Here is a 13,375-nt window from a genome sequence, read left to right as displayed (position 1 = left end):
ATCTACCAGGATTCTTCTTACATTGGCAGTTCCAACTTTCATGGAGATCACCAGGCAATCATGATGCAGATCAGGGATTCCCACCAAATCACAGTCACTGAACGTGATGGGCGCTATATTGTCGGGCTTATAGGGTGATTTAGTTTGAGGAGTCATGGCTATCTTTTTCGCTGCTGAACTAGTCAGGCCACAAATCTGTGATCCGCCATTTATGAATTTTACTTCATAGAGTGGAGGTGGAGGAGGGAGATTGCGCTCCTGCACTGCTTTTGCTCCGGGTTGACTTTGCTGAGGTCTTCATTCCTGCCTCTAGCTTTGATCAGGTCTTTGAGGTATCCTGCTTTCAGAAGGTAGACCACTTCTTTCTTGAGAGTAAAGCAGTCCTCCATTGTGTGCCCTATATCAATGTGAAATTCACACCACTTGGTATGGTACTTCCTTGGATTTGGGTTATCTGACTTCCTGGGCCATCTGACCACTGGTCCCATGTTATCCAGTTGCTGGATCAAACCCGCAATGTCAACACAGAAGTTATGTTCGGAGATAGGTGGATGAACTTTAGCCTTACCTTGCTGTTCTTGCGCTAGGTTGACTTCTGACTGACCAGGCCTGGTATATGGGCCACTCCTGTAGTTATTGCCCATGCTAAGTTGACTTCTCCTGTTTGTCTTGTCATTGTGTTTTCTATTGCAGGGTCCTCCAACCTTGTAAATCTTGTCTTCCTCCAGCCTGATATAAGCAAGTGTCTTTGCCTAGACATCTTTGAAGGAATGACAGGGGTATTTGGTCAGCTCGCCATAGAGATCATTATTAGGTAGTAATCCTTGCTTGAATGCTTCCACTGCTGTTCCAACGTCAAACCTGGGAATCGACACTTTCTCCTTGTTGAATCTGGCAAGGAAGACTATGAGCGTCTCATCTGGTTTCTGGGTAATCCTGTACAGGTCACTAGAACATTTTTCCAACTACCTGCTACTTGCGAACTACTGTTTGAATGTGTTGATCAGGTCAACAAAGGATCTGATACTTCTATTAGGCGGGTTTATATACCACTGCAGTGCAGGACCGGTCAGTGTTGTTCCAAATCCTTTGCACTTGCAAACCTGCCTAAATTCGTTGGGAATAGATGCAGCCAACATTTTCAACTTGTTGAAGGCCACATGATTTTGTGGATCTGAGGTTCTATCATATGTTCTCATGGATGGAATCATAAATGTTTTGGGAGGAACTACTTTAGCTATCTCTTCTATAAAAGGCGAGTCAGCATAGCTTTCAGGGGCAACTTCCTCCATGCTGGCTGGGACTTCAGGTATTTTCTCGAATTTTAATTTTCATTGAGCTTATTGAATTCCTAGACTATTGCCATCATGACGGTTGTTCCTGTTTCATCAGTTTGTTATCTTTGGGGGTATCTTCATTAACGTTGATCATACTTTTGGCACCACTCGGACTTCCAAAACTTGAGAAATCAAAGTGCTTGACTATTGATGAGAATGGGGTTCCGGGCTGGATTTTGGAGCCTCATCCCTTTGATTTTTCTAACTTTTGTTTTAAGGCTGACTCAGATTCTTTAGTTGTAGGATTTCAGCCTCTTACTCTACTATTTTTTGTAATGCGGCAGTCAGTTGTTCTTCTATTTTGGTTGAGACATGTTTCAGCTAATTTCTTTGTTTTTTGAATTTTGTGCGAAAGGAAAAAGATATTAATAAGCTAGATGGCCCACGGTGGGCGCCAATTATTTTGGGTGGATTCTGCACAAAGCTGAATCAGGTCAGGGTAGAGTGTTTGCAGGGTTAACTATCTCGTTTACCTTGTTTATTACTGCAGGGCAGGCTAAATGATACGTAAAGAAAAGGAAACAAAGAAAACAAATAAGACAACAGATTTTGTACCTGGAAAACCCTTAAATGGGAAAAAACCACGAGCACTAAGCTAGAAGAGGTTTTACTATGATTTATGGAGAATAATTATGTAATTAGCACAATAATGTATTTTCTCTAAGTATTATGATAGTGTAGCTTGTAATCTTGTAAGATGTCCATTGGAATGATCTTGGCTCTTCCTTATATAGTAACTCCTATTAGCTGAATAATCTTCACCATTTAAGCGTATTATTTCTTCTTAATGCCATTAATTGCACCTTTAATACTCCATATTTACCCGGATAAATGCCTGATCATTATGATAGTATCTTTTCCTTTAATGCTCCATATCTGGCGTAATAATCTCAATTTATTCTCCATAATTGTGTTTGACTTAGTCAAATAATATATGCTTGCTTGACCGTTGTTCCCTCCTGCCTGTGGAGACCGACCCTACTTACCGCTGACTTCTGTTAGTAGTACTTAGGTATTTATTTTTTGGTACTGTAACGACCGTACCAGTTGCGGAACAGGCCAAGTATCTTGGGCTGCCGACGGTAGTGGGGCATTCGAAGAAGGTTCTGATTGATATCATTCGTGATAAGCTGAGTAAACGGTTGCAAGGATGGAGAGGGAAAACATTGTCTAGAGCAGGTAAGGAAGTTCTTTTAATGGTTGTGGCCAATTCACTTCCTACCTATGTGATGAGTATTTTCAAAATTCCCGCAAATTTTTACAATGATCTTAAATCGATGGTGTCACGGTTCTGATGGGGTCATGGAGATGGGAAGCATGGTATGTCTTGGGTAGCGTGGTAAAAATTATGCCAACCTAAGTGTAAGGGCGGCTTGGGGTTTCGGGATTTCAGGCTTTTCAATCTTTCACTGCTTGGCAAACAAGTTTGGAGACTCATTACCAAGCCGGAGTGTCTTTGGGTGCGTATAATGAAAGCAAAATACTACCCTAATGAGGAGCTGATGACGGCTAGGATTGGAGGGAACCCCAATTATTCGTGGAGGGGTATACTTGAAGCGAGAGACGCAGTCCAATGTGGTTTTCGTAGGCGTATTGGGGATGGCTTATCCACCCGGGTTTGGTGTGATACTTGGATACCGGGAACTTATACGGGGAAGGTCATCTCCCCGTGCCCACAAGGGAGTGAGAATTGGGTAGTGGCGGACCTGTTGGATGACGGAATGGGTGGGTGGAATGGTGAAAAGCTCACAAATGTTCTCTTGCCGTTTTAGTGTGCTAAGGTGGCCAGAATAAGAGTTAGCTCAAATCGCCCGCCGAATGACTGGTATTGGAGTGCGTAACGGGATGGTATTTACTCTGTGAAGTCAGCTTATTTCCGCCTTGCAGGTGAGGCTTTTGATATGGGTGAAACGTCGGACTGGGAGCGTGACAAGTGGCTATGGAATCGACTCTGGAAGTTACCGGTTTGGCCTCGAATCAAGCTCTTCTTCTGGCAGCTGTGTTTTGAGGCGTTGCCAACGAAAGCGAACATTGTATCTCGAATTGGAGGTGAGTATCCTTTTTGCTCTTTTTGTCATTCTCATTTTGAGTCGAGTCTTCATCTTATCCGGGATTGTTGAGTTGCTCAACAGGTTTGGGAAGGTATGGGGTGGGGGAGCGAGGGTGAGTTCGAAGGAGGAAGGGTGCGGGATTGGATAGAGGCGAGGTGGAGGGAGCTTGGGGTGATGGAGCACGGTAAATTCATGGTGGGTTGTTGGGCCATATGGGAGCATCAAAACAAGGTCGTGTTTGAGGGGTTGGTGATGAACCAAGCTAACATTATAAAACGGGTGCAGGACGTGGTGGAGGAAATTGAAGGAGGGGGCTTTGGTAGAGGATTGGTTAGTGATCAGGGGGGGCCTAAGAGCGACGGATTCAAGGGAGGATAGGTGGGTTGCTGCTCCGAGGGGTTCGGTAAAGGTGAATGTTGATGCGGGAGTTAAGGAAGGGGATGGTGTAGGAGTGGGAGCGGTTTGCAGAGAATATTTAGGGCGTGTGCTATGGGGGATGGCTTGGGTCTAGAAGGAGGAGTGGGAACCGTGTGTTGCTGAAGCGGTGGCAGTTCTTGAAGGGCTTGAAGAAGCAAGGCAAAATGGTCATGGGAAGATGGTCATCGAGAGCGATTGTTCACAAGTGATCGAGGCCCTCAACAGGAAGAAGCAAGGAAGGAATGTTTTCTTTTTAGTTATTAATAATGATATTTTGTCTTTAGCTAGTCTTTTTATGTCCATCTCGTGGGTGTATACGCGTCGAGTTAACAACAGTGTTGCTCATGCTTTGGCTCATCTTTTTCCTAGAGTTGTTGGTAAACGTGTGTGGTCGGATGTTTTACCTCCGATTGCGAACACTGCTGTTTTGGCTGATCGTTTATTAATTAAGTATACCATTGAGGTGCTTTTTCAAAAAAAGAAAAAAAAATAAAATGATGGGTTTTAATTCCGTCGTTTAAGTTTGTGAAAATAACAATTCAAGAATAGTAGTAGACATGATAACATGGTGTTAGGCAAACTTTTTGACTAAAACCTCCACTTGTCTACCAATTTTCGGTTTCTATGAGACCTTTTGTGTCTTATTTTGACTTTTGAAATTTGCCATACAAATGCTTATAAGTCCTATATTTAATTGTCTTACATAATTAAATATTTATTTGATCATTTAACATTTAAATGACACAAACTTGTGACAAATATAAACTTAACTTTTAAGTGATATTTAACCATTATATCGATATATAATGGGTCTTATAAAACCCTCTTAGCTAATTTTACAACTCTTGTAAAATTAATTAGTCAATAATCTCCACCTCACATTATATACGAAAACCTCTTTAATTTAGTAAAATAACATTTAATTACTAAATTTCGTCTTATTTAATCATATTATTATAAGACATAAAATTTAGGGTTATTTAATGCCAATAATCCATCTTAAGCCTCTCCTTCCCCCATTTAATCCATCATATTAATTATCCCATATTAATCTTATCTTTACTATCATTTAACTTATATCACTACGGCGGAAGGGCAACCTGTTACAAAGGTCACCCTTCATTTTAAACGCCCAGAGACTTCTTAAACACACCTTTCACCCAGTTTTGTTCACTTTTAACCTTTCACCGCCCTTTTTCATCAGCCTCTCATTTTCTCTTCCTTTTTCATCTTCTTCATTTTCATTCAACTGAATCCCCATTATCGTCAATATTGAAGACACATTGAAAGTTCGATATCTGCACATTCAAGTTGTACCATGGATAAGGTATGCATATCTTATTTGACAAAAAATTTAGGGTTTTCATTTAATTATTGTGCTAGTTTTTTAGGGTTTTCCATTTAAATAATCTGTTTTCCCCTTTTTTTTATTTTCAATTGCTTTACACTTAGGTTTAATTTTACTTTTATTTTGTCGCAAATGGTTTAGGGTTTCTGATTGATTTTAATTTTTTGTTTAGGGAAATCCAAATGATTTTGTAACTGTCAAATTATGGTATGGAGGATCATTTGCTAGGAATGAAGTAGGACTAGTGTATAAGGGTAAGATATTTAGGACGACTGTTGTAGATGAAGATGAATTTTGTTGGTTTACAATACTTGAAGAGACAGAAAAATATGGTTGCTTTAATAGAGAATTTGATGCAGTTTATTGGTTTATTCCTGAAGTGGGATTACAAAGGGCAGTTAATGACATTGGTGTTTGTGGTATGTTTAAATATGTTGCTGAACACAGGGTTGTTGAGTGCTATTTGGTTGCTGGTTATAAACTGGCCCACTTAATGCACATGCTTTATGTAACACCCCCATCTACCCAAGGAGCCTTAACCAGACCTTCCCTAACAGATAAGGGCATTACCATCTCAGTTGCCCGAGGAATAGTAAATACCATAACGTCAATAAAAGAACAATTTAAGTTTATTACAGGTTTAACTTAACAAAAGGAAAAGATACAACTAATAACAAACAACTATCAACTACGGTGGTACAACTATCAAGGGCGTGAAGCCATTCCCGATGATGACTTCACTCAGCCAAGGATGCACCCCGTACACAAACATAACATTACCATCACACAATCAACAATACTATACACCACACAAGACAATTAATCAACAGTACTGAGTAGGAAAACATACCTTTAACAATCAGCATCAACACTGCATACATCCATATGAAGACAGAGCAACCACCATTAACACCTATCACAAACAGTAGGGAAAACCCTATTACTAACAACCATAACCACAACGAAACCTAAGTATGATGATGATGACTTACCTATGCTCGGCATTCCGGTGACAAGACCGCTATCCGACTCAAATCTCCATCCCCATGGTGTCTCCAAGTGAAAAGTGATCTCAAGGGTTGAAAGATGGTGAAGGAGAAGAAGTGTCGACCTATTAGGTTTAGGGAGAAAAGAAATGAAAAAGTGATTTGGGTTTACCACTCACGAATTATATACTTACGCTGAACTCGCCATACTCGATCAAGTGGCCTCTACTCGATCGAGTCCCTAGACTACTCGATCGAGTAGCCTACGCTAGATCGAGTTCCCCACGTCTAAAGGTCATCAAGTACTAAGTACGATTGTATAAAATGTTTTAAAGGGTCTACCAAGTGTCTAAGGTCAATCAACGGCTAGTCAACGGGCCCTTAACGTGGCGGCTATTACACTTGAGGTGGTTAGAGGGGAAGGAAATATTTAGCCTATAGTTAAATGTGGTAAAAAAATTGACTCCTAGGAGAAAGGTTGAATAAAAGTAAGAGGGTAAATGGGGTGGAATCCAGTAAGAGGGTAAAGGAGGCATCTTTTAATGAAGCATCTTCTGGTAAGACTACAAGAGAGGGACCACCCAAAGATAGCATTGAATATTCAGAAAAAAGTCATCAAAACAAGGTTTGCCACATTAAATCTCACATCTCAATAAAAAAAAAAGTAGTGAAACCCTAAAAGAACCATCTTCCCAAAAGCTAAAAACAAACCCTAAGCCTACCATCCCCTCACCCAGATCTCCACCAGAACAACCACAACCACAACCTGAATAGTTCTTTGATTTCAATGACATAACTATATCAAGTCACTTTGCTTCATATGAGGAAGATGCGGACTTGGGATGCCTTTATGAAGATGTTGAGTTAGAGGATGAAGATATAAGTGAGGGTAAAGATCTTGGTTATGACCCTGATCTTGATGAAGATATAAGTGATTCAGAAGTTGCTCCTGAGGAGAGTCAGTTTGAAGATACAGAGGGTGAAAATGAAGTTGAGGATGGAAGGGAAGCTGATTTTGTAGTTGAGGAGGTAATTAGTGATGCACAATATGAGTCTGATGGCTACTCAAAGGATGAAGAATTAAAAGAGGCTACATAGAGGGTGAAGGATTGGAATGCAAAAGTAATTTCAGTAGCTAACAACTAGAATTACAAGCAGCAGCAACATTACTACCTAGCCGGGAATCTGAACCTACTGGTGAGGGTAGTGGTACAAAAAGTGAGCACGGTGATGGTATTGTAAGTGATTATGAAGACAGTGAGGATGAGGTAATCACACTAGATGAAAGTGATGAGGACCCTATTCTAAAAAGGAGGAGAAGATCCACAATTTCTGTGGTGAATGAGAGGACAGACTTCTCAAAACTTAAATGGTGTGTTGGGTTCAGATTCTCTACAAGGGAGACATTCAGAGAATGTGCAATTAGATATGCCATAGGACAAGGAAGGAACTTGACATTTGTGGTTAGTGATAAGAGTAGAGGTAAAAGGCTTGGTGTGAAATGTAAGAAAGGGTGTCCATTCAAGTTATATGGTAGCTGGGACAACAGCAGAGCCTGTTTTGTTGTTAAATCTGTAAATCATGCTCACAACTGTCAAAGAAAAATGGAGAGTAATAGACAGTTGAAGTCATCTTGGCTTGCAAAGCAATTACTTGACGTGTTCAAGGCAAGACCCCACTTGTTCAACCATATAGTTATATGTCCTATTATATTTTGATAATGACAAAGTATGTTGTCTATATATATATATATATATATATATATATATATATATATATATATATATATATATATATATATATATATATATATATATATATATATATATATATATATATATATATTTGGTACTTGCAATGGTTTGCTAAATGTTATAAGAACGTTGAACAAAGCTTGCTGGTTATATCAAGACAGAGACTAGACTAATACAAGTTTTGATGATTACTCAAGTTTTGAAGCTCAAGATGAAGAGCTTATATTCAAGATACAAGATTATGGACTACTGAAGACCTCCAGGAAGATTAGATAGTATAGGTCGTCATTTGGTAATGGTATCTTTAGATGTGATTTTTGTGGAGTAAAGTTATAGCTGTTTTATTTATAACTTTACTAAGCAAGATCTGAAGTTATAGCTCTTTGCACTATAACTTTCGATGACTTATGAAGAACTTTGTTTTTAAAGAGCTAAAATATTTCAAAATGGTTTTATATTTTTAAAGTAGGTATTTTGATTATATCTTATGACTTTTATGGTGAATAATTAGTTATTATTATATTGATAAGTAATACAGCTTTTGAGTTGTTATGCTATCTAGGATTTATACTATTATTCATGGTAAACCCTAAAAAGAGCCCACTTATGGTTTCGTGTCGTCTAGGGTTGCGTGGAAGAGGATGGCTATCTTAGCCATGATTCACTTCTCGTTTCCTTATTGTGCAAGTTAGGGTTTAGCTTATCTTATTTGATGATAATATATTAAAGATTCCATATTTCTTTAATCGTCTAAAAAAGATATGTTTTCCATAAAAATGTAAAATATATCTTGATATAATTATTAAAGAAAGATTTCATATCTTCTTTATTAAGATATTATTCCATAAACGATAAGATAAAATCTTAAGACGAATTCTTTCTTCTTTCACACGACACACGGCTCTAGGGTCTGAAATTCTAAACCCTAGCTTCCGTCTTCTATAAATACTAGTTTCGTTCTTTTAATTAAAGAGAGACTTTTCACGCAAAATTTTTTTTGAGCATATCACGAAAATAAATTAAAATTCTTTTAATTGCAAACTCCTTTAAAACTCCTTACTTTATTTATTATTTTGAAAAGTCAAGTTCTTCATTTGTCAATTACGTTTATTAATATTGTTATTGAACAATAGTGCTTAAAATTGTTTATTATTCGTTCAATTGTGTGAACATCGAAATCACATTCAAGCACTTTCTTATTAACGTAAAATAGATAAATCGAGTATTTAACGGTACTCATTTGAGTTACAACTAAAGTTAGTTGTACGAGTGGGTTAGTAATTTTGTAATCCGTAGAAAGGTACAAAATTATTAATCGAGAATAGTGGACGTAGGTTTCGACCTCTGAAACTAAATCACTTCAAAAATCCGTGTGTCCTTGCATCTTTTACATATTTCGTTTTACTATTCATTTCACATACAATCAAGTTAGTTGAATTTAATCAATAAACTCATACTAATTGATATTTACACGCTTCATACGGACATAATCAAAAAAGTGGGCTTATTTACTTATACTCAATTCACCCCCCCCCCCCCCTCTTGAGTATTTCGGATCGATACTCTTCAATTGGTATCAGAGCCTCATGCTCTTGTTTTCCAAACCACAAAGAGGCTGATCCGTCTATCTCCTTTTATTTTATTTACTTTTTATTCCGCTGCCTTACACGTGTGAAATGGATTCCAAGTATCTAAAGTGTCCCGTCTTTGATGGGAAGAATTATGGACTTTGGAAAAACATGATGACACACTACATAAAAGGACATGATTGGGAGTGTTGGAAGATCATACAAAATGGAGCGAATAAAATTTTGGGCGGATCTACTGAAGGCACTACCTATGAGAAAAAAGAAGAAGACTATGTGGAGGCTACTTACAAGAAAGCTGAGAAAAACTCGAAAGCTATAAGCTTGTTGCAAAACGGCATGACGTCAACTGAATTCGATCGCTTTTCATCTTGTACCTCGGCCAAGGAAACATGGGATGGTCTTGAATTGGCTTATGAGGGGACAAAAATCGTTAGGAAATATCGTATTGACTTGCTGATTCAAAAATATGAGCTCGTTACAATGGAGCCAAATGAATCTCTTGATAGCATGTCTACACGATTTTCAAGCATTATAAATGAGTAAAAAAAATCTTGGTAGGAAGTTTGAATCTGAGGACATTGCTAGGAAAGTCCTTAGGAGTCTGACCAAAAAATGGCGTCTTAAGGTCACAGTAATGGAGGAATCAAGAGATATTACCTCCTTGTCGTATCAAAAGCTTATAGGAGCACCCATGGCTCATGAGCTTGTTCTTGATAACGATGATGTCGAGCCAAGTAAAAATAAGAGCATGGTTCTGCAAGCATCGACAAATGGAAAGGTTGATTCTGATATTGAGGATGAAACGGTCTTGTTTGCTAAACGATTCAGAAAGAAGATCTTTAGAAACAAGAAAGCAAAATCGTCATACAATAGTAATAAATCCTTCAATAAGAAAGCAACTGAGTCAAAAAATTCGTTCATCAATAGAAGATGCTTCAAGCGTGGAGAGTCTGATCATATAATCAAGGACTGTCCCACATGGGAGAAAATTAAAGACAAGACTAAGCGTGAAAAGACCAAAAGGAGTTCAAACAAGTAATGATGGCATCGTGTTGGGGAGACCTCAACACAGAAGATGATGAAGCGTCTGAAGATGAAGAGGTTGCTAATCTTTGTCTAAGCAACGTTAGTCTTGACCTAATTTCTAAAAGCGATGATGATAGCACGAGTTTGAAATCAGAATGTTGTTTCCTAGGAGAATCTGACTCAGACGATGAAGAAGAAGAGGTAAGTTATCTTGAACTTAAGAAACAAGTTAAAAACCTGCCTAAGAATGCTTTAATCGAATATTTTAAGCAATCTCTTGATAAGTGTCACAAACAAGATCTGGAATTGAAATATTTGAAAGAACAAATTCTAGATATTGCTGAGGAGAATCATCTTCTAAAAGCTAAAGCCAAGAAGCTTAAATCTAGAGTTACAATTAATATAGCTACAACTTCAGATTCGACAAATGTTGAGAAAAAGGTTCTTGAGTCTAAAGTTATAGCTAATGAAGCTATAACCTTAGAATTGAGAAAAGTCAAAGAGCTTCTTAAATCTGAAGCTACAGCTAGAGAAGCTACAATTTCATATCAAAAGAAGGAAATTGATTCTCTAAATCAGCAATTGAAAGAATCTAAAACTCTATTATCCGATACTAATAAATTACATTCGGAAATGGTACGAGTTCTTAATAAAAGATTCCAGGACATCTGTGACAACTATAAAGAGAATAACCCTCTAAAGATGTAGAAGTAAATCATTCCAAATATTTAAAAGAAATTCAATCTTTAAAGGATTTGATCTTACATGCTAGAAAGGTTCATGATAAGTGGGAAGGAAGCACGAAAGTCCTAAATTTTCTAACTGAGCAATCAGACAACAACATGAAAATGAGTTTAGGACATGAGTGTTATGGTCGTAGAGACCACTCTAAATGCAAATCAACTCCTTCCGAATGAGATTTCAGGAAGAGAAAATATGTCAATTTACCTGAATACTTGATTTGCAATTATTGTGATCATACGGGACATATTCGAGACAATTGTGTTAAACGCGTACAAGATTTACGCAAAGGTATTCAATTTGTTAAAACGTCTGACACAGTAGTTGAAGAAAATGATATTTCCACGAATGAACAAAACTTGAATGAAGAAAGATATAATAATTTTCGTTGGTTCTATGATATGAGTTTTAACTATAAGAAAAAAACTAATGAATCTAGACAACCACAAAAGCCTAAAGAGTCGTATAAGAATAAGGCTCCCCCTAAATAACCTGAAAAGCAACCACGTGAAACACTTAGAGCTCACCCTAAGAATAGGACACCGTCAAGACAAACCCATTCGTCTATCAAACGAAAAACCATTAGACAGGTTTGGGTTAGAAAAGATCTAATCTTAAGGGTAACTAACATTAAAGGACCCAACCTTGCTTGGTACCTAAAAACTGTATATAATCTCTTTGCAGGTTGTGGTGAAAGAAAATAATATATGGTACCTTGATAGTGGTTGTTCAAGGCATATAACAGGAGATATAAACCTGTTTCTTTCACTTGAACCATTTGATGGAGGTAAGGTTACTTTTGGAGATAATAAGAAAGGTAAGGTTGTAGGTATTGGTAAAGTTGGTATACCTCTCATGCAATTAGTGATGTATATCTTGTTAGAGGACTCAAGCATAATTTACTTAGTATCTCTCAATTATGTGACAAGGGAAATAGTCATTTTTCACTCGGATACTTGTCGTATAATAATTGAAGGAACAAGTAGTGTTATTCTTGAAAGTCATCGTAAAAGGAATGTCTATATGATCAATTTGAATGCAATTCGTACTAACTCGTTTACATGCATGAAAGCTACTTTAAATGATCCGTGTTTATGGCATAAGAGGTTTGCTCACATTAGCTCGACAATACTGAATAAACTCAAGAAATGGGATTTGGTTGAAGGGTTGCCATCAATCAAATTTGATCAAGAGACGATATATGACTCATGTGCTCGTTGCAAAAAAGTGAGATCGTCATTCAAACCTAAGAGAGTTGTAAGCACCAAAGAACCACTGGAACTAGTACATATGGATCTAGTTGGCCCAATGAAGGTCAAAAGTAGAGGTGGATCCAGGTATGTTTTTGTTCTAGTTGATGACTATTTAAGGTATGTTTGGCCTCTCGTTCTATATTCAAAAGATGAAACTTTCGATGAGTTTGTAATTCTGATGAAGCTTGCCCAAAATAAGTATAAATCAAAATTAGTTTCTATACGTACTAATCATGGCACCGAATTTGATAATCATGCTTTTATAAAATCTTGTAGGGAAAATGGTGTGGGACACATTTTTTCTGCACCACGAACCCCACAACAAAACGGTGTTGTTGAACTTATGAATAGAACACTAGAGGATATGGCACTTACTATGCTTTTGTGTAGTGAACTACCTCGTAATTTTTAGGCTGAAGCCATTAGTACCGCATGCTATGTTCATAATAGAGCTTTGATTAGACCTATCAATAAGAAGACTCCTTTTGAGCTCCTTAGAGGACGAAAACCCAACATATCTCATCTACGTTGCTTCGGGAATAAATGTTTCGTCCATAACAATGGCAACAACCGTTTAAGCAAATTTGATCCCAGAAGTGATGAAGTGGTTTCTGTTAGGTACTCTAATTCATAGTAAAGCATACAAGGTTTTTAATAAAAGAACATTATGTATCGACGAAAGTGTTCATGTTATTTTTGATGAAAATAATGTGTTTGATAAAGCTGAACAGGATGAGGAAGAAGATGTGAATGAACCTGATTTCCATTTATCTAGAGATGATCCTCCAGAGCTGGATGAAGAAGATAAAGAAATTGAAGGCACAAATGATGAACATGGAGATCCTTCAAATGAAAAGGAAAGAGAGCTGAGAG

At 37.6% G+C, this 13,375-nt stretch overlaps 1 protein-coding gene across 1 annotated transcript; it reads right to left on the bottom strand.

The window, feature by feature from the left end:
- Positions 1–218: 218 nt before the first annotated feature.
- LOC141601247 (uncharacterized) lies at positions 219–1,292 on the bottom strand. The gene is made up of 3 exons (XM_074421509.1): positions 1,051–1,292; positions 862–936; positions 219–729 (listed from the first exon to the last, which is right to left on the bottom strand). The coding sequence occupies exons 1-3, from the start codon at positions 1,290–1,292 to the stop codon at positions 219–221; spliced, it is 828 nt and encodes a 275-aa protein (XP_074277610.1).
- Between the last annotated feature and the right edge of the window lie 12,083 nt (positions 1,293–13,375).

The sequence above is a fragment of the Silene latifolia genome, chromosome 9, assembly GCF_048544455.1.
Source record: "Silene latifolia isolate original U9 population chromosome 9, ASM4854445v1, whole genome shotgun sequence".
Taxonomy (NCBI): Eukaryota; Viridiplantae; Streptophyta; class Magnoliopsida; order Caryophyllales; family Caryophyllaceae; genus Silene; species Silene latifolia.
The sequence above is the reverse complement of the archived record's forward strand: the minus strand, read 5'-3'. Positions and strand labels throughout refer to the sequence as shown.

What these genes read in the sequence shown, in the direction of transcription:
- LOC141601247 (XM_074421509.1), bottom strand. Translation starts at nt 1,292, where the DNA reads ATGGAGGAAGTTGCCCCTGAAAGCTATGCTGACTCGCCTTTTATAGAA. An exon ending in ACCGGTCCTGCACTGCAGTG is followed by an intron (nt 937 to 1,050) that starts GTATATAAACCC and finishes TGACCTGTACAG; the next exon opens with GATTACCCAGAAACCAGATG. An exon ending in GAGAAAGTGTCGATTCCCAG is followed by an intron (nt 730 to 861) that starts GTTTGACGTTGG and finishes TGCTTATATCAG; the next exon opens with GCTGGAGGAAGACAAGATTT.